The sequence below is a fragment of the Hesperophylax consimilis genome, chromosome 9 (assembly GCF_061612785.1).
Source record: "Hesperophylax consimilis isolate HC1 chromosome 9, BYU_Hcon_1.0, whole genome shotgun sequence".
In the NCBI taxonomy this organism is placed as follows: Eukaryota; Metazoa; Arthropoda; class Insecta; order Trichoptera; family Limnephilidae; genus Hesperophylax; species Hesperophylax consimilis.
Window position 1 is genome coordinate 845,844 of NC_142844.1, and position 22,468 is coordinate 868,311.

Sequence of the window (22,468 nt, forward strand, 5' to 3'; positions counted from 1 at the left end):
TGGAAGAAGGCACCCGGAATGAGGCAATCTAAAGTAGTCATAAACGGACCGGACCCTAACCGAACCAGGCAACTACTCGATATGGACAGAAACTCACTGAGGGAACTGGAAGGACTATTAACGGGACACTGCCATCTCAGGAGACACATGCAACTGTTGGGAGTGGAAAACACCAACATCTGTAGGAAATGTGAAGAGGAGGAAGAGACTCCAATTCACCTATGGTGCCAATGTCCCGCTCTGCTGGGAATAAGGCTCAGATACCTGGGAAGACACAGTGTGGAACCAGAAGACATCGCCACATATCCAATGACAGCCCTGGTGAACTTCATAAAAGGGACCGGGTTACTGGCAAGGGAATGAGGTAAAATGGGAGATAGTACAATGGGCCTATGGCCTAAGTGCTCGCGGGGAACGTAAGCAAACCGCCTCCGACTATAAAAAAAAAAAAAAATAAAAATAAAAAAAAATAAAAATTAATATTTGACAAGTTCTAGTATCATCACCAAAAAATGTAGACAATTTGTCTCGATGCCATCTAGTGAGAGAGTTAGCACTTACAATGCCTTTCTCATATAAAATAAAGTTGGTTGTTTCAGGTGAAAAAATGTAACAAGCAGTAATTGTTGAATGAAATACTAGTATATATTGAATTATTTCGTGGACAAGAGATAAGCCGCCATAGCTCAGTGGTCAGAGCTGTCGACCGGAAATCGAAAGGACACGGGTTCACGTCCCGTTGGCGTCATGTATCTTTTATCAGGAGATTTTTCAATGTGGATGAGTGTTTCAGGCTAATAATTATTGCTTGTAAAATAATTGTTACCCTTTGTGCTATGCATAAAAAATCTTGTCTTGAGTTTACGAGGCAATGAAAACACAGTCTGTCTGTCATTGCCGTCAAGTACGAGATGGACAATTCTCACTTGTATTTCACTCTTTATACTTACTATCGACGTTGATGAAGGGTTTCCAACCGAGGACTGCGCTCTGGAACACGCCGTACCACATCTCCAGGCCCCCGCCCAGTTTCACCACTTTGCCCTTGGGCTGTGAGAAGAATGAACGACCAACCTGCACAAACCAAATTAAATGAGTACTATGGTCTTTTACAGATCATACTAGCAATGGAGGTAGCCAACACTCCTCGCTTCTTTCATACATACTCTTGACATGGCCCGACCCGAGTATTTGGTTCACTTGATATCATTCAAATTCGCGTTGTATATTCTCCTTAAACTGTTCTTTGTTCAATAGCTCTACATGCCCAAACCATCGTACATTAGAATAATACGAACCTTGACAAAGCGCGCGAGCGGAGCATGCCTTAAAACCACGTCCAGGCAATTAATGGCAACCTGGGGTGCATCTTGGGAACCTCCCTCTTTCATGTAGCTGAAAGAAATACCCTCTATTATCAAAAAACATACGAATCTACTAACTTAAACATGTTGGGTACCATACAGGATTGGGTTGGGTTCTTGGATTGGGTAGGTTGGGTCCAACAGAATTCAGGTCTAAACTAAAAACTTACCTTTTTAAGCTGTCGTATCCTTAAATTAAATATACCATTCCTAAGAGAAAGTCCAGTTATATTCAATTTTCCAATTATGTCCTAAATCCTGTATCTAAATTTCGCTAATAAACAATTAGATAATGTTAAGTGTTAATCTCAAGTGACCTACCAGGTAAGTATTGTACTGTATATTATCTCCATAAATAGTTAAGTTATAACATAGATCACTGTAGAAATGTATTATAAGTTTGTACGGCGCCCTTGAGGTGATTTTGCACAAAAACTGTGCTATACAAGTCATCCAATTATTATTATTATTATTATACATTCCATAGATAATAAGAATACAACGAAATGGTTGTTCATTTACAGTGCACTGCTCTATGTGTACGGCCAAGGGTAGGCTGCAGTTTTTTCATTCGTAATAACTTGACATTGAATATTTTGGTCCGTTTTTATTATTATCTTCTGTTATTGGTTGTAAAAAAAAAAAAAGTTCTCAAGAAATTTCTTTTATACATAAACTTGAGGAGTTTTTACATGACAATATTTTTTTAAGGCAGGCACAGCTTTTCATTTGCTAGTTTCTGTAATGTTCTTTTTTATGTGAGAGCAAGGGATTGTCCTCAGATGTAAATGATTGATCTTCATTTTTTTTATTTATTTTATAATTCTTTACAACGGTTGAAAAGAATGTGACTTTACTGGGGTATCCCCTTCTAAGGTCAAATTATACATGGTTATTTGTTTGAATTGTAAATTTGATCAAGTTTTTTCATTTTAACGTTCATTTTAATTTTAAGTAAAGTTTTGTAAGCGTACCAATATATATAACAATACATATAATTATACACATTGTTTCAATTGGAATACTTATTTATTTTGTTTTCGTATATAAATAAAATTTTGAATTATGTTTGTAAAATCTTAAATCTACGAAAGTTCTTCACGGTGTGTTTTTATATACATGTATTAAATAGGTGACATAGGTGAAAAGTAAATACATGCTTTTTTGAAAAAAGCGCCATCTGTTGGACGTAATCGTAATGTTGGTGAAGGGCACTAGCAAATATTAATTTTGAAACTTATACCGACTTGCTGGAGTGATCGGTAAATGAGCTGGAAACTAAAGTGGCGCCATCTCGCCGGAGAGTTTAATAGGCATCGGCGAGTGCTGACCTCGTTTTGGAGAAATTTCAATCCTAGAATACCAGCATCCACGCTATGCGTGTATAGATAATTGGTGTTCCCGGGTGACGTTACTCGATGAGCGATATGGAATTCGCTCGCACCACGTGACTACAAAGAACGAAAATTCGAGCCGGTTGAATTTAACTTAATTCTAATAATATTCTTAGAGTAACACTATAGTATTACTCTTATTTGCTTTGATTTTTATCAGTTAGTTTAGTTATTTGCGGTGATACATTTATATATGACGTTTGATAATTATTATTTTTAGATTGACTGAAATTTCAGGAGTGCGTTGCTCCAACGCTCAACATTAAAGCTAGCCGCCACTGGTCCAAACAGGCGTAGTGTGTTCTCTTCCTCGGCTCGCTAAATCCTTCATCATAACACAAGCAACATTTTCAGATTACTGTGGTGGTATTAGGAGATTTTCAAATATTGTCAAGGTTATTCGTAACCCGGGAATATTTGTCTTTCTTTTTAATTTTTTTAAATGTCCAGTGTTTTTACTATAGTATCCTCTGCGTGCAAAGTCGTAAACTTTTTAATAAAAGTGAACTTATCCGAAGTGACCTGTATCTGTTTGTAAATAGTAAGTGTGCTTTTCTGTATCTGCTTGTAAATAATAATAATTAGATAGAGCCTAGGAACTCATCATAAATTGTACAGCCCCTTGAGGTGATTTTTCACAAAAACGGCAGGTGTATAAATTATCCAATTATTAATAATATTATTCACGTTTCAAATAAATGAGACAAGTTTACAAAGTATTTACGCAGCTTGCATTAGAATGAAATTTTTATCGTATTTTCAAGATAAGGAGTCGGCACTCAAATAAATGCATCTTTTTATAATGATAAGAATATCGCTTAATCCGTTTCTTCCAACGAGGTTCATATTTTATGTACATAAAATTTTTACATTATTTGAATAGCCATCAGCCAAACAAGTGATATCTATAGTCCGGGGTAAGGTGCACAAACTTCGGGAGGTGATTCTACATGATACAGTAGAACTCCGTTAATTTTAACCCCGATAATACGAATAAAAGCGTAATTCGACATTTTGTCGGCGCACCAAAATTTTTTGTGTAATTTGAAAGAATTCGACTTTTGCCAAAAAAAAACATAAAATTTTGTAAAGCTGGATCTGAAAGACGGCTGTGGCAGTTAAATGCCGAAAAATATATATTTACGTGGTTTAACATCATCCTAATTAACATTTTTATTTTGTATATCTGAATTGATTTACACTGCAATTTTATGAATTTACACCAAATATCTTAATTTAAAGGGTCGGCCGCGAAATTTTGAATTTGGCGAAAATATATAGAATTTTTACGAATTTATTTCCCTTATATGGCAAGCCGTGACGGAAATCGGCTGCGAAATTTCAATTTACATGAAAATATATCGTATTTTACAAAAGTTATTTTGAATATCTAAATTTAAAGAGCCGGCGCAACGGAAACATATTGAATTTTTACAAATTTAATTCAAATATCTGAGTTTAAAGGATCGGATGCTAATTTTCGATTTACTCGGAAATATATAATATTTTTATGAATTTACTTCGAATAACTTGAAGGGCCAGCCGCGACAAAAATCTCAAAATACCCCCAGACACCCTGTATACAGAGAAAAATTGCTTGTGTGGGTTAGTTTTTTTAATAAATCTATAGTTTTAACTTGTCATCTCATTAGCTTAGTAAGGGTAAGGAATAGGTGGGTACTTCCCCACCTTCCTCTACCCCTCTCTCCCCCTCTCAACTACCTTCAGCCTCACAACATAACCCAATTGGGAGTGCCTTATTCCCACTGGTTCTAGACGGTTGGGAGCAGTTGCGACTCTTGTGCAGTTTCACATTAAATAAAAAAAAAGGAATCGTCAAAAACCGAAGACAATGCGCAGAAAATCCTACAATGGCTGCGCTGCAAGCCGTAGTGAACTTTACTTATCTGCACTGGGTTTACAGTTTTCGTCGATTCCTTACCCTTATAGTTAGTCAGACGAAGGGCTTATTCTGAGATAAAATTTTGCAAAAGTAAAAGAGTAAAAACAATAATTACGTGTTGAGCGATCCAAAGTCTACGTAGGCTGCCCACTTCACGGAGACTTCGAACTTCATCGGATCCTTACGTCCTTCTTCTTGCATAAGAATCTAAAATATAATTAAATGTTTTCTTATTGATCGCAAATTCTATTAACCATTATCAACTCCAGAGATGTGCTTTATTTCAAATAAATCCATTTCAAATGGAAATGCAAAATGCAAAATGGGTATTTTCCATTTTGCATTTTAAATGCTTTTCTCAATGCATTTTCCATTTTAAATGCTTTTTTGCAACATTCTTCCTACTATCTCCAATCAACTTTTTTTCATAAGCAAATATCAGTCGGTCCTCAACCTCGCTATGAGAGATAATTTACATTTGTCAAGTTGCTCCCTGGTAGGAGCCCTGGCAATTGAGTGATACCATTACAAAAAATACTGATTCAAATACTGAACATGGCCATGACGCTGTAATATTAAATGTTAGATAGCAGTTTCTATGTTTTTACGTTGGCAATATTAGTACTGCGCAAATTTTTTGTGGTTTCATAATCTGTAGTCGTGGTGTTTTTGGATTTACCATCATGTAATATGTTTGTTCTACATTGATGTCCATTATTAAATGACAAAATTTTTTAAAAATTCTATAATTATTTTAATTGTTTGACCTGAGAAACCATTTTGCATTTTCAATGCATTTTGAAAATAGGTATTTTGCATTTTGCATTTGAAATGCTTTTCTAAAAACCATTTTGCATTTTCAAATGGAAAAGTTTTGACCCATTTCCATTTTGCATTTCAAATGGTTTTGGGTACCCATTTTGCACATCTCTGATCAACTCATGGTTTTGTCTCCCTTACTGTTATGTTGAGAAATATGATCAAACATTGTAAGAAAAAGGAATTTATTAAATGAAAAAATATACACTTTGTAAAACACCACCGGTGTTTTACAAAGTGTATATTTTTTTCATTTAATATATAATGTCACACCACAAAGTGTTTGCTTCCTTCGATAAAAAAAAGGAATTTATTTGAAAGCAGAAATACTCCGACCAAATACTGAGGGGTTAATATAAGGTTATTTGGACCAGGTGCACCAGCAGTCGCCCACTTTCCGCAGTACTGTCTGGCTGCTGCACCAGTCAGTTGTGTGTTCGCACCCAAATACGATGCAGTGATATTTCTAACAGAATTAAAGAACAAAATTATTATGGATCCCTCCCCTGATGAGAAACTAGCCACAGATAAATGAATTGTTCATCTTTGAACAAAATATCAATTCTTTTGTTAGAAATATTAATATTACTGGACAAGTTTTTTTGACCGTCGAATGTGGGATGTAAATTGTGAAGCAAGATCTTACTGTGTCTGAGCAAATACCACTGGATGGTATCGGAAGGTTTCCACAACTGTACAAGTTCTTTTGTCCGTCGAATGCGGGATGTCTTCCTGGGAAATTCTTTTCAATGAACTTATTCATAACGTGAATAAGCATTCCTTTGGGCTTGTCTGGAACAATAGTCACGTCATAGTGCACCTGAAAGTAAAGTGATAACTTGGTTATTTCAGAAAACAAAATATTTTATGTAAAGTTATGGCATTTGCGCTTACTTTCTTTTGTTGATTGCGGTTATATTGCTCAGATTATTATAATATCAAATTAGGAAGAAAGATTGCCGCAGCACGGGTAAAGCACCCAGTGAGGCTCACACTATCAAATAGGTAATACTATAAAAAAAAATTAAAAAAAAACTAAGCTTAAATTCTAATCTTCTATATATGTAAATAAAAATGTAAATGTTTGTTTGTTCAAAATCTTAAATCTCCCAAAGTTATTCACTGATGGCTTTGATATTTTGACACAATGTTGCATTCAAATACGCATGTGTTTTTATATACCTATATTATATAGATGTTACTTGTGACAGGTAAACACTTGCTTTTTAAAAAAAAAAACAGTCCCATCTGTTGGACGTAAAAGTGATTTTAAAGGTAGATTGTTTCTCTATCTACACTGACAAACTGAGCCACAACAATGCCTGGCGGGGTACATCTAGTAATAAAATAAAAAAACAATTTAAAATGACCATAAACGAACAGCTCTTTGTGTTCTCAGCGAAACATATTCGCTAAAGCAGGTATCAGACGGTTTACAAGGCACATACAGAAATTAACGTTCATCCGTCCTTTCCCACTATGATGACGTGGAACGAAGTTGTGCACCTTGGAATTCATTTGATCAAAGAATTTTACTAAAAAAAATGCAAAGAAATCATCGACAGTGGTATACCATATCGTATGGCTTTTAGGGAGAACTGTGTTGGCATTATTGAGATAATTAGCGCAAAAAGATTCTGAATCATGCTTTATTCATCTTGGAATGGATAAAATTAAATTTGAAGAACTGCTACTACTTGTTGCTCTGTCGATAAAGAAAGAGGATATTATAAAGTTGTCGAGTTCCACTTAATGCAAAGTCTATTAAAAAAAACAACACTTGATTTCAATATTAATATCTAATGGAAACAGCTATTTAAGTTGGGGGTTTAAGTGTATATGCACAAAATAGGTTTTTATGTTGTTGGTTTGGGTAATTTTAATAATTTCCTAGCCTTCAAACTTAACTTTTATTGGAAAAAATTTAACTTTTGCATCTTTTACCATCTCCCCCCAACAAAAATAGTTGTTTCTTGTAGTGCTGCTTAATTTTCTTGCGTAATAAGCATGAATCGGAATTCAACAAGTTTATCGAAGCTACTTTGATAAGAGAAAGTATACCTACACGAATAAAACTGCAAATTGTACTGAGAGAAATGACCGAGTGTTCATTCCGTGTTCAGACATTTAATTTTTCTTTCATTTCGAGCGAGAGTGAAAGATGCCGAATGCCGAAATCCAACATTGAAAGATCGGTTCACCAATAAATTCATTCGGCACATTATTTAACTTCATGTTCAGAAGAGGCAAAATGAAAGACAGAAATGAAGGAAAAGTGAAACGTCTGACTCCTGTATTAGAGGTTAATTAACTTACCCCATTTTGCTTGGTGGTGATTGTTAAAGGGAGGAAATTCGTTTCAATTTCAATTGATTTGCCTGTTTTCTTTTCTGGCTTCCCACGTTTGGGTATTTTCAGCCCATACGATTTCTGTACCAGTTTCTGAAGTGAAGAGTGTGTCGAGGGTTGGGACGATGTTTTCGAAGATGATTGAGATGGTGGAATAGAAGAAGCCCGTGAAGAAACCTGCAAGGAAGGCTCGGAAGAAGTTGAGGGTGATGGGCAGGTGGAGGGGGAAGGAACAGAAGGCGGAAGGATTTGATCACCGGCGGCTGCAACGGTCGCATCTCCGCCACCCTTCTTTCCTTTGCCTTTTTTGCCTTGACCCGGGGCAGATTGTGGCGGGTTCACAGGCTGAGGTTCTACGGTTTGAGCTTGTCCAGCCACTTGAATCGGGGTAGGGGCTTGAGGAACCACTTGCGATGCAGGGACTTGTGCTCGACCGGGACCCCACGGAGCAGGAACGTTAGTAGGTTGAGCTTGTGGAACCACTTGCGATGCAGGGACTTGTGCCCAAGGACCCCTCGGAGGAGGGGCAGACTGGGCAGGATTAACTGCCGGAGGTGGTGCTCGTGGCCAATGAGGTTGGACTTGCGGTGGTGGAGCAAAGCCTGTAGGAGGCTGTTGTGTGGCTTGGGGATTCAGTGGAGATGTTGAGGGCTCATTTTCCATTCCGAGTTTCAATTTATAGAATTTAGTTTTAATGTTTTTCTTGTGTCCATCAGCCGCAGGGGCTATCCCACTAGGGGCTGTCCCACTGGGGGCTGTCCCACTAGGGGCTGGCCCACCCGGGGGGCCTCCACTAGAGTCTTCAGGGGCAGAGTCTCTTGCTCCGGCATGTACATTCCTCTTAGCTGAAATATTAAAGTTTAAATCAGAAACCTAAATAGGATAATGTACCTCTTAGCTATTAAAGAATTGACAGTATGGTTGAAATCTTGCTGGACCATGAATTGCAAAATATGCGGAAAAGGTAAAACAGAGATTTTGCAGTAAGATGGTGAGGTCATCAAGACTGACGTTTGAATCAGGTTCAAAGTCAACAATTGTCACATCCAACATATTTCAAACTAGCTTTAAAATATTGCATCAGATATTAGAATATTATAATTTCTGATGCAAGTAGCGAAACAGGATATTAATCCTAATAATCTGCTAAATTCGTAAAAGAAAAAGGTAATTATTCGGGATCGCTGGCCACGGATAATATGAAATATTTTTAAATAAAACCTTTTGATTTACTTATAACTTATTATTTATTTATTTGGGAAATATTAATTTCAGCAATTTAATTTTTAATTACGTAAAATGAAAATTCGCTTTCGTTGTGTGGGATGACAGACAGAATAATTTCTGTTGATGACATTTTTTAAGTTGGTATTCCTGATACCATATGAGTGGATAGAATTTTTACCATTTACTCTATGCAAATTCTAGGTAGGTACCTACTATTTTGGCCGAACACGAAAAATAAAATAAAGGCATTTAATCGAATAAAGAAATATTTAAAAAAAGGTTAAGGTACATATATATATATATAGGTTAGGTTATTATAGGTTAGGTTGAGTTATTATAGGTTAGGTTAGGTTGAGTTATTATAGGTTAGGTTAGGTTGGGTTATTATAGGTTAGGTTAGGTTGAGTTATTATAGGTTAGGTTAGGTTGGGTTATTATAGGTTAGGTTGAGTTATTAAAGGTTAGGTTAGGTTGGCTTATTATAGGTTAGGTTAGGTTGAGTTATTATAGGTTGGGTAGGTTAGGTTGGGTTATTATAAGTTAGGTTAGGTTAGGTTATTATAGGTTAGGTTATTATAGGTTGGGTTAGGTTAGGTTAGGTTTGGTTAAATTAGGTTATGTTATATAATATAATAATACCTAAATAAATAATGTATGCTTTCTAAGTAGGCACTCTTTTGCCGGAATATTAATTTACATTATTTTTTTAAATTTACGTTATTCAATTGTCTCTAGCCGTTCGTTGTTCCGTTTACAAATTAATCGTCAAAAATAATTAACTTAATATATTAATATTCGAAAAATATTAATATATTGTGTAGTTGTTGTTCTGTTGGTTAATTGATTTTTTTTAAAGTTATTAGAAAGGAGGAGGTTTAATTAGAATGGTTGAGGAGTCACAACATAATCTGACGGGAAAAAAAAAGAAAAAGTTTGTAGTTTTGCCAACCTTTTAGTTGGCAAATGTTCAAGGTGTCAAAAAACTGAAATAGTGAGTGCCGGTCACAGACGTAAAATCAGGATACCAGTGCAACTCTTAAGTAATTCTGATTAAGGTGATGCAATACCCTGATAACGGGAATGTGCCCCACGCTTACATTTTAATTATTTCTGATGAACTTATTATTAAAACCTTAAATGTTTCTAGAGGGATTCCTAGGGATGCAAGTTATTTATACTAAAGATTAATAAAAATAGGACCTTACCATTAAATATCTTATGTAAAACGGTTAACAAATTTTATAAAACGTTTTTTAACTATAAGATGAGTGGATAGCACCAGATTTTATTTTTGTAGACGATGAATTAGTAACTTCCCGGGGAATCCCTCTACAAACATTAGAGATTTTATTCATGTATTCATTCATTCATGTAGATTTCAATAGCCCACAAAAATTATATTTCGGAGGTAGAAAATAATGTGAAAAACGATCCGAAATCATTCTGGAAATATATTTCTGACAAGAAACGTGACAGAGGTTTCTTAAGTCATGTTAATCTGAATGATCGCACACACAAAGATTCCGACATACCGGAAGCCTTCGCAAAGTATTTTCAATCCGTCTATAATTCAAAAAAAGTTGATTTTGAATCTTATGTGCCAGGACAGACTGGATCAACAAATGCTCAAAATATATCTATTCATAGATATGTCCTGATTTCATTCCACCCTTTGTTATTAAGGGATGTTCTGAACCATTATGTAAGCCACTTCTATATATATTTAATCTTACGGTTAAAAACGGAATTTTTCCTAAACTATGGAAGCTGTCGAAAGTCACCCCTTTACACAAAGATGGCGACAAGTATCAAACAACCAACTACCGTCCTATAGCGATTCTCTCCGCACCTGCTAAACTATTGGAAGTAATTATCCATATATATGTATATGCCAAAGTTGAACCCTTCTTGATCGAACAACAACATGGATTTAGACATGGCCGATCTACCACTACAAATTTAATGGTATTTACAGATTACTTGGCGAGAGCACTCAATAACAACGAGCAAGTTGACGCATCTTACCATGACTTTGCAAAGGCTTTCGATAGAGTTGATCACTTAGTGCTCCTAAACAGGCTCGAAGAAATTGGTTTTTCGGAAAACTTATTGAAACTCTTTTGTAACTATTTGAGTGAAAGAGAACAATTTGTGTTCTATGGTGAGTTCAACTCTAATGCATATCCTACAAATTCTGGTGTGCCGCAGGGATCCAATTTAGGACCCCTATTGTTTTTAATTTTTATAAACAATATTCGGGGAAAGATTAAATTCGTCCGTTTTCTACTTTTCGCCGATGACATCAAACTTTTTCTGAGAATAAGATCGATAGAAGACTGTAGAAAGCTCCAGGAAGATATCGATGCAATTATTGACTGGAGTATTGATAACAAACTTGGGTTCAACTTCCAAAAATGTTCAGTCATGTGCTTTACAAGGGCACACAAGACCATATATTTTAATTATAAAATGAAAGATACGTTCACAATGTACATTTGTTACATATAAATTTTATTAATTAGCGACCGGTTTTGACACGTCCGTGTCATTAACTAGCTATTTTAAAACTAAATTTTTAAGTGCTTTGACGTTGTTAATCTCTTCCCAAGCATTCCCACTAATGAATGTAAAAACCTAATTGTAAACATTTTAAATAATTCCCATTTAGATCGAACCATTGTGAAGGAAATGTCCACTTTCTTAGAAATTTGTATCAATCAAAACTACTTCACCTTTAATGATAAATTATATAATGATAATGGTCTCCCAATGGGAAATCCCGCTTCTCCTTTGTTTGCTGAAATATTTATGGATTCCTTTGAAAACAAACTTTTCGAATGTGGACTTTCCCTTTTAGCTAATGTATTTGTTTGGTATTGATATGTTGATGACATTTTTGTAATTTGGACAGGTAGCAACAGACAATTAGACAATTAGACAATTTTCTCACTTTTATTAATAACATTCACCAAAATATAAAATTTACACTGGAACATAACGATAATAACAATTTAAATTTTTTAGACTTAAACATCAGTTTAGATAATAATAAGTGTGTTTTTAACATCTATAGAAAACCTACACACACTGACTGTGTTATACCTTCTACTTCACTTCATCCTTTGTCCCATAAACTCGCCTCCTTCAACTCAATGATACATTGAGCCATTAATGTCCCTTTAAATATTGAGAATTTTAATAATGAAATTAACATTATAAAACAAATAGCTCTAAACAACGGATATAAACCTAACATTAACCGTTTAGTTAATAAGAAACAAACCAAAATATTTTCTAAAAAGTAAATTTATAGTGGAGATAATAACAATCAATCTAGTAAAGATTTAATATATAAAAAACTTCTTTATACAGGCGACTTATCCTTAAAAATATCCCGCATGTTACCAATTAATATTTCGACAGCTCTTTACACTAATTCTAAAATAAAAAACTTAATTAATAACAAGGATGTTTCAAATAAATTAGATAAAAATGGGATATACACTTTAGAGTGTAATGATTGTAACTCACAGTATGTAGGTATGACTACTAGAAATTTCAAAACCAGAATTAGGGAACACGAACTATGTTTAAAAAATAATAATTTCTCCGAGTTCGCTAATCATTTGATAGAAACAGGCCATAGCTTCAACCGGGATAAAAGTAAGTTTAAACATTCTAACATTAATAAATATTTTAATTTGTGCACATTAGAAACATTAGAAATTAATTCAAGCATTAATATAATTAATAAAATAATAGCACCTCGCAAATCACCTCTATTGACAATGTTCCCCGTTATGTTGACTCCTCCCTCCGTTTCCCTCTTAACCCCCTCCCCCTCCCTCAAATCCCCTCCCACCAAAGAACCAAACTAAATAAAACCCCATATTTCTGCAAAAAAAAAAAATTTAGTTTTAAAATAGCTAGGACCTAAAAAATTAAAAAAAAAACAATAAATTCCCAATTTTAATGGAAATACTAACTTTAATATACTTTGGCACTTCGTATGTAGTTTTTGATACTTTAATTTTTTTGTTTTTGAGGACTTTTGTCATATTTGAAAGTCTTAGATGAATTATTTAAGTCTATAAATTGCGTATTCGTTTTCTTTCAATTCTATGAGCTTCAATAATTCAACTACGCTTGTTAATGGTGAAGTAATTTTGCATAACGAACGATAATATTAAAAAGTATGTGTAGTATATTGACAGATAACTGACACCATAAATAAACCACTCTCACTGACACCATGGTGCTCCCCATAAATAAACCACTCACGGTGCTCCATAGCGGCGCCGGTACCTACCGCGATTTGCTTCTAACTGGCTAGGTATATATTTTATTTTTTAAGGAACTGTGGATAATATTTATTGTAATGTAATTAATCCAATGGATTATTAACTTTCTAAAACACATTTTCTTTGATATTATCCAAAAATTATATGAGCAGAAGCGATGTTTTTGAAGAAATCTCTTATTACATGAGGCGATTTAAAAAAAATAGTACATTTACTAACGGCACGACGGCAAAAAACAAACAAATTTTAAATTGTTTTTGGCACGAACGTTTTCTTGTCAAAACTTACTTTTTTTACTTGCGAACCTGCCGATTGGAAATATAACTATGGCGAAATTTCTTGGGTGAGTTATAAGAGGTTCCAGTTTTGGTCGCATGTAAATTTTGTAACGGTATTTCAGTATGAAATCGGGTCTTAATTTTTTGGGTACGGTTGCCTGCAAACTGAAAAACCTTACGGTCGGTTAAAATTGAGGGGCAGAGTAGTCGTTTTTGCCTGGAGACCCCCGATTTAATTTTTTTTGCGCGAATTTACCCGAAACATACTATTTGAATTCGACCAATCAGAGGGCCGAAAACGTCCAGACGATAACATAATAATACTACCAGAAGATTAATTATTATTATCATTTGAAATTTATATTTATAAAAGTGTCCGTGTGAAATCAAACCATGTCACACTATGAAATGAAACTTGATACTGAAAATACGAAATGGTTCGGTCTCTTGTGAGTGGTTTATTTATGGGTCTCTTGATTCGCCCACTGGAAGCTCGGCCACTCTTTGGAAACGCCCATAACTGATATTTTTTTCAAGTCTTATTTCGCCTTAAAGGTTTGTTTACATTATATTATTAATTATTTCACATTATTCGTTTCAGTTGTGTTCTTTATACTGGCTTGTAGAGTAAAAAAAAATTGTTTCATGTTGCTAATATTGTAAACAAATTTACTGCACTTATGTAGAATCAGTAATACCAATCGACAGAAATTATTTTAAATGGCTGAAAGAAAGCGAATTTTCATTTTACGTAATTAAAAATTTAAAAAATGAAATTAAAAATTTCCCAAATGCAGTTTTTTTTAATATTTCGTATTAGCCGTGGCCAGCGATCCCGAATACTTACCAAGAAAAACTACATATTATCTACTATATTATAAACTTACATTTTTTTCCCATCGTTAGGAGTTACGTCTCAGGCTTGAATACTGAACTTCTGCGAAACAAGGAATATAGGGTAGGGTTTGCTAACAAACAATTACAAGAGTAACAAAACTTCAAAATTATTATCGTTTTACAAGACAACAGACCGACACTCTGCAAAACCAGATTGATAATATTGTAGATCATTAATAAACCAATCACTTGTAGGCCGATACGGGCTGATACGGGCTTTGACAGCCAGAGTAAGCACACGTCCATAAACAAACCACACTATTCCGAGCCGTCTGCGCATGTTAACATGAAAAACAGCTGTTAAGTGATATAGATAATTATTCCAAATAAGATGATTACTTATATGTGCATCAAATTATTTAAGAAATAACATTTTTTATTAACTTTAACTAAATTGTAGCACAGTTTATATTTCTAATAACTAAACCTTATGCACGGTAAAGTGTAATGTTAATTGGTGAAGAGCATAAATAATGACAACGGAAATCTTAAAAATAATGGTACATTTGTCCTAAAATATGTCAAAAGAATAGTTAATAAATTTTCAATTTACTGACAACTAAAAAAGCTTCTACTAATACTATCAAACATCAATATCAACTTTTTAGACTTAAAATAACAAAAATCATTTTTGGAGTTTATCGAAAACTCGTCATGAATGTTCAAACTACAAAAAAAGATATAAAAAATGATTATTTTTCTTAAAACCGGCTAACTCAGAATAGTGACGGTTCAACACGCTTTTATAAAGTAATTTAAAGTAATTAAAAAAACGTAGGTTCACGGTATTTCGAAGATTTCTTTGCGCGTGTCCTATGTCCCTCGCGAAACAACTCACTCTATTGCTTTGACAAGTTGTAAAACATCGTTTATTTAGTTATTCCCCGTGAAAATTTGTGAATGTTGGGTTTTATTTTGTACGCGCAAGCGCATAACGTACTTATTTGCAGGGGCTAGAAACGTCTGTAATCTGCATGCCTGCATCGATCTGTCAAAGTGTCAAAATCGTAAAGAAAAATAAATTGTGATTCTTGATATTTGCCTTAAAAGTTATCGTTTAAATGAGAGTTAGTGAAGTAAAAGGAGCGAGATTCGATCACACAGACAACTCGCTCCTTGATATATTTTCACAATTAACAAGTGATTCGTAGTTTGTCAGTATGGCGATGTCGAAAGGTTTTAAAGTGCTGGAAAAGTCGGCTCCCCCTAATCCCCACAGTATTCTATTGGAGCATAGAAACAAGGATGAGACACTCATGTTTGAGTCGCAGGCTGTCGTGGTCCTGACACCTCAAGAGGCAGAAGTTGTGAAGAAGAATTACACCAAGATTGCGGATGCCTACGGATGCCTGGGGGTCTTACAGCTGAACGCCGGAGATAACACATTGCTGTATCTGGTGTTGGTGACCGGCTGCTGTTCTGTGGGCAAGGTCGGAGACACGGAGATCTTCCGTATTACGCAAACACAGTTCTGCCCCCTGTATTACCAGTCTCAGAATGAAGACAGGGTGTCTGACGTGAGGAAGTTATTAAATTCAGGAACATTTTACTTTTCGTGGTCTACTGGCTCTGGCGCTCAATTGTTGGATTTAACCCTGTGCGCTCAACGCAGAAGTAAAACCAGCATTACAGACAACCGCTTCTTCTGGAACCGAACACTTTTCATACACCTTATGAGGTTCGGAGTACAATGTGACGAGTGGCTCCTGAAGGCCATGTGCGGCTCCGTGGAGATTCGCACCATCTATGCTGGCCACAAGCAAGCTCGTGTCGTTCTCATCTCCCGGCTCAGTTGCGAGAGAGCAGGGACACGGTTCAACGTGCGCGGATCCAACGACGATGGGAATGTAGCTAACTTTGTGGAGACGGAGCAAGCTATATATCTAGACAATGATGTCACTTCTAACATACAGACACGCGGGTCTGTGCCTATTTTCTGGGAGCAGCCCGGCATCCAAGTTGGCTCCCACAAAGTCAAAATGTCACGAAGTTTTGGGGCTTCCCAATGCACTTTCGAGAGACATTTTAATCAAATGAAACTTAACTACGGTTCTGTTACCATAGTGAATCTCCTGGGGTCCAGCCTCATTGGCAGCAGTGAAGGGGAAGCCATCTTGAGTAATGCCTTCCAAAAGCACTTGAAGGAATCTCACCACACGGATATAAACCAGGTTATATTTGACTATCACCAGGAAGTTAGGGGAGGAATTCCTCCTGCACTCGCCAAACTCCAAACAATCATTGATCCATACTATAGTGACACCGGTTTGTTCTTCAGTCAGAACGGAACCATAAACTGTAAACAGAAAGGTGTTCTCAGAACCAATTGCCTCGACTGTCTCGACAGAACTAACTGTGTCCAAACTTTCATCGGCTTAGAAGTATTAAACGAGCAATTGTCCCTTTTGGAAATAGGCGACAAGAAGCAAAATGTTACGCGATTTGAGGAAGTCTTTAGACAAATGTGGATTAATATGGGAAATGAAATAAGCAAAATATATGCAGGAACTGGCGCCATTCAAGGGGGCTCCAAAATTATTGACGGGGCTCGCTCCGCAGCCAGAACTATTCAGAACAATTTGTTGGATAACTCCAAGCAAGAAGCCATCGACATACTTCTGTTGGGTTCTACTCTGAACACAGAGCTGGCAGATAGAACTCGAATACTCCTGCCCACCAACATGCTTCACATATCCACACCAGTACTGAGGGAGATGTGTCGAAGGTATAATGAATACGTTACTCCTACTAAGATCAGAGTCACTATAGGCACTTACAATGTCAACGGAGGAAAACACTTCCGCAGTGTTGTCTACAAGGATGTGTCCCTTGCCGATTGGCTTCTGGACTCGCCACAAACTTCTCTGGTGGCGACGGCTGATATTAAGGATATTCCCACAGATATATTTGCTGTTGGCTTTGAAGAAATAGTGGATCTGAATGCCAGCAACATCATGGCAGCCAGTTCCGACAATTTCAAAGCTTGGGCCGAGGAGTTGGAGCGTGTTCTGTCTCGTGACCAGCCCTACGTTCTGCTGAGCAGCCAACAGCTGGTGGGCGTTTGTCTTTACTTGTTTGTGCGGCCAGAGCTGACTCCCTACATAAGGGATGTAGCTGTGGACTGTGTCAAAACAGGGTTGGGCGGAGCTACGGGTAATAAAGGGGGAACTGCCATTCGCATGGTGCTGCACGGAACGTCCATGTGCTTTGTTTGTGCTCATTTTGCTGCCGGTCAGTCCCAAGTCACTGAGAGAAATGCAGATTATTCGGAAATCACTAGAAAAATAGCCTTTCCCATGGGACGTACTTTAAATTCCCACGATTATGTGTTTTGGTGCGGTGACTTCAACTACCGAGTGGATATGGACAAGGAAGAGATTAAAGAATATATCAGAGACAACAACCTGGGACCAATATTGGAAAGCGATCAGCTTAATAAACAAAAACTTGCTGGAAATGTCTTTAAAAATTGTTTCGAAGGTGACATTACTTTCCCTCCCACTTACAAGTATGATTTATTCAGTGATGAGTTTGATACAAGTGAAAAATGTAGAGCGCCCGCTTGGACAGATCGCATCCTATGGAAGAGCAGAAAGGCGGTCACCGAGTCTGAAACTGTCTCTGAGGCCGGGGCCGGCAAGTTGATTCACTACGGCAGAGCAGAGCTCAAGCAGAGTGACCACAGACCAGTCATCGCTATCATTGACGCTGAAGTCTGTCAAATTAACTCCAACTTGAGGCAGAAAGTGTTCTCAGAAGTCGTTAAGGACTTGGGGCCACCTGATGCCACCATCATTCTCAGGCCGTGTTCCAATAACGCTGACGATGAAGGAGGAGTATTCAACGATACATTGATGGCTGCACTTTTGCAAGATTTGAATTCTTTTGGAGAAGTGACTCTCGTACGGTTTGCTGATGAGAACACGCTGTGGATAACCTTCCGAGAGGGCCAAAGTGCACTGCAGGCAGCAAAGAATAAGGAGCTGACAATCTGTTCCGAGAATCTTTCTATATCCTTGAAGACTCCGGAATGGTGGGATATTACCCATAAGGAGATAGAACTGTGCACCAATAATACTGTACCCTTGCACCAAGAGGCTTTTGCCACAAGGCCCGCTCCCCCGTTGCCTGCTCGAGCCCCTCCGTCCCCCTCGCGTGTGCCCCCACCCCGTCCCGCTCCCCCACCTGCTGCGCCCCCTTCGGCACCACCCCCACCTCCCCCTGTCCCCTCGCGCCAGGCCCAGCCACCGCCCCTACCGGCCCGGCCACGTCCTACTTAAGTTACCTCTGGAGCTTCATTCAGTATTGCCCTTACATTCAGTATTCAGTACTAAGCATCATTGCCCCTAATCTCATTATGTATACTGAGAATGTTATTCCATATGATGAAAGCTGTTTTATTTAATGTGTTATTACCAACAAGTCATTTCTACATTCAAATTAATATAATATGTACTACGTCCTCTACTGAGTTCACTTTGCTAATTATTATTATGGATATACATAATTACATATAATGATTACCACTTTATTGTTTATATCTTTCATGTGTAAAACCAAACGGTTTCAATTCAATCTGAACAGGGTTATATAAAAACATGTTTCCGAAGGTTCGGGTTGCACCAAAGTGGTGTTCAAATTAACTTATTTTATTCTCATTACCCTTCCTTGCCGGTGCTGTCAACTGACTTGACATGTCTATAATTATTTAAATATCTCTGGAAATATACCAAACACAAAGTTCATGTGTTAGGTGTTCCTCATCAATACATTTATGTATTGGTTAAAATAATTACATTAAATTTATGAGTATTTATCGAACGCAATATAAAAAATGTTTTGTTGACAAATCGGTAAAGTGTGTCTGTGAGGTTTGATAATTTGCCAAGTGGTTGGTTGATTGGTCCGAGGTTTTGCTTACTGTGTCACGATGTGCGGTTGTCAGAAATAGCCCGTGGTTCGCTGACTGTAATTATGTCTTTCCTTGTGTTCAGCACAAACATAATAATATTTTACTTACGTCCATGTGTACTATTAACATAAGCAGTAAATGTAAACTGTTCATTATTATCCAACTTAACCCCTCAGGCCTCTGGCATGTTCTGTCAGAAGTTCAAATAAAATGAAAAATTTTGGATGTATCCGAAAACTAAAAATGATTTCAAATTATTAGAAATATACATATAATTTTTGAAATATTAAAATTTTAATGCGAACATAATTTTTTTTTTAAATGGCTCCCCTTACGTTTTGTTAATCTAAACACTGAACTAAAATTAGACATTTTAATAGACAAATGTATTGGAAATTTTATTGTCACCTCATTTTTTTCATTCCATATAAAAATAATTTGTAAGAAATTGCGATTGGAACCTTTGGTTTCATAAAATTGTACATTTTAATTCATCTGTGGTTAACTTCTAGATTTGAATATAAAGCGTGGTGTTTTCTCTTTCTTACACCATTTAGATCATATTTCTAACCATGACGGTAAGGGAGACAACGATTTCTAAGAGAACATATGAACTGTTTCCAAAAACAAAAAAATTGCCTGAGGGGTTAATAATGAGTACCTACTCGACACTGGAGCTCGAGGAGTTTTCTAAATTTCTAGCACCGTAAGGGAATGATTTAAATTGATGTACCACATTGCCACCAATAATGGTGTGGTTTTAAATTAATTGAGATCAAATGATATATTTGGGTGCTAAATGTTATATTATTATTTATTAAATTTATGTTATTATTTTTGGTTTATAAATGTTCTGCCGATTATTATACTATGTATACCACTTGCAAGGGCTAAACTTTATTTATATGAACTATAAGCTGCAATGATTGACTCATTGACTGCTAGTGTCATTATTTAATCTGTTTGAATTTAATATTTCTGTTTTCAAACCACAATCTAAATAACTTTATCATAATTCTAACTTTTATTTATAAAAATATTAACAAAATGTAACGTTATCATATTTTAGTTTTTGTTAATTGAGTATTTGATATCATTAATTAATTATGGAAAATGATGTGAAGTAAATGGCCGCCTCTGGACCAATTGATTCGTTTGAGATAATTTTCAATGATTTTTTCGTAAGTTTCGAGGGCTATCTCGGCAATAACTTGACGGATGTTAGTTTTTAGATGCTCCAAAGTTGCAGTTTCCTATATTGCAACACTGTAAATTAGACGGCTGTCATTAATGGTGCGTGCTTAACACAAAATCGAAGATATTGATGTCGAAGACATTTTGCGTTAAAAATTCAGAGGCTGCATTATTTCATTTTGCGATGACGATAACTGGCCGGCAAGATCGTGTTTAACGCCATTAAAGTTTTTTTGTGGGGTTTTCTGAGTCACCTCTACGCTGATAAACGTGCAACGTTGGAGCACCTGAAAACTAACATCCACAAAGTTACAGTCTAGATAGCCCCTGAATATTACGAAAAAGTCATTGAAAATAATCTCAAACTAATCAACTGCTGTAGTAGGTCCACAGGCGGCCATTTACTTCACATCATTTTCCATAATTAATTAATGACATCAAATATTTGATTAATAAAAATATTTTTTTTTTTTTTAAAAGAAAGACAAACATTTCCGGGTTACGAATAACCTGACAATATTTGAAAATCTGCTACCACCACCACAGTAAGCGGAAAATGTTGCTTGTGTTGTGATGGAGGACTTATATATATATATATATATATATATATATATATATATATATATATATATATATATGATAATGTTACATTTTGTGTGTTTTTTTCATAAATAAAAGTTAAGAAACTTGAATTAGATCACCTTTGCTGGGTTTATCTACTAGCAATGCTATTCTGATATGATAATGCAACTAACCCTTAGGAGCCGGCAAGAATATTCAATAAATAAAAATATGTTTATGTTAAGGCTAACATGAAGACAATACTATGCTTGATAAAGTGAAATTTTGATTTGTGTGTTTAACAAACCCAGTAGAAGTAATTTCTAAAGGCAACATGAACGTATAAGGTCGACACTGCAATTGCAGTGCTTTTGATTATTATTATTTGTGACAATTCTTCAACAATGCAATTGCAGGTCTCTGGCTCCTAATGGTTACGGAACCAGCAACTTGGGGAAATGTTAATATTAAATCATTTTGTTTTTATAAATGCTTGCATACTAACATTATGTAATTATAATTATTCAAAATTCCACTGTCAATGTTGTTGTAAGTTATTTTCTGAGCTTCATGCACCAAGAGAGAATTATTGTTTAAAACAACATGAATTTTTAATATTTATTATATATGGTCTGTTGACTGTAAGAGTAATGTAGCCACCAAAGTCTTCAAAGAAGATTTTGTCACTACTTTAGAAATATGCCAAAGATATTTTGAGAAGTGCACACCAAACGTGATATTGTATCCGTAGCATGACAAGTTGGATAAAAGAAGAATAGCAGGAATAAAGTCGGTACAACTGACGAAAGCCTGCCATAAGATGTATGTTTCCAAGATGTAACTTAATGCGACCCTTTGTATTCATCTTTATGTACGCTCACACTTGGAATTAGTCCGCAGGAGTAGTTTAATCAGCCTTCTAAAGATGTTTATTAATTTCTTATTTTATATGTTCAATAATATTATTATTCAATTTATAATCAAGTTCTGCTGTGTAATTATATTAGTACTATGCATGACAGCTGTTCTGCATTCTGAAGGCATTATCTATATATATTTTATGTCGATATGCATACATATCGACTGCTGTATCAAATTCACTCTGCATAATTCTGTGTAAAATAAATAGTTTTTGCTTAATCATGTTAATTTAAATTTATTCAGAGCATTAATTTACATGAAAAACATTCTTACGGAAATAATATAATGTCTTTGTCCATATTGAATACTTGATACATACATTAACAGTCAACAAAACCTTTATTATCA

The 22,468-nt window shown here is 35.8% G+C and overlaps 2 protein-coding genes across 2 annotated transcripts in view; one reads left to right on the forward strand and one right to left on the reverse strand.

The window, feature by feature from the left end:
- The window catches only part of LOC149420763 (protein argonaute-2-like), a 98,350-nt gene extending 83,546 nt beyond the window's left edge, over nucleotides 1–14,804 (reverse strand). Inside the window, exons 1-6 of the mRNA XM_089635511.1 lie at nucleotides 14,523–14,804; nucleotides 7,797–8,674; nucleotides 6,127–6,300; nucleotides 4,777–4,868; nucleotides 1,299–1,395; nucleotides 951–1,074 (exon numbers count right to left, since the gene is read on the reverse strand). Coding sequence (XP_089491637.1) covers nucleotides 951–1,074; nucleotides 1,299–1,395; nucleotides 4,777–4,868; nucleotides 6,127–6,300; nucleotides 7,797–8,674; nucleotides 14,523–14,535 — 1,378 coding nt within the window. The 5' untranslated portion in view covers nucleotides 14,536–14,804. The remainder of the gene's footprint in view (nucleotides 1–950; nucleotides 1,075–1,298; nucleotides 1,396–4,776; nucleotides 4,869–6,126; nucleotides 6,301–7,796; nucleotides 8,675–14,522) is intronic.
- Nucleotides 14,805–15,510: 706 nt separating this feature from the next.
- Nucleotides 15,511–21,195, forward strand: Synj (synaptojanin). The gene has a single exon (XM_089635210.1). It carries the CDS (start codon nucleotides 15,693–15,695, stop codon nucleotides 18,810–18,812), a length of 3,120 nt encoding a protein of 1,039 aa, XP_089491336.1. The 5' UTR covers nucleotides 15,511–15,692; the 3' UTR covers nucleotides 18,813–21,195.
- The last annotated feature ends 1,273 nt before the right edge of the window (nucleotides 21,196–22,468 follow it).

Coding starts and splice junctions, on each gene's coding strand:
- Synj (XM_089635210.1), top strand. CDS start 15,693: ATGGCGATGTCGAAAGGTTTTAAAGTGCTGGAAAAGTCGGCTCCCCCT.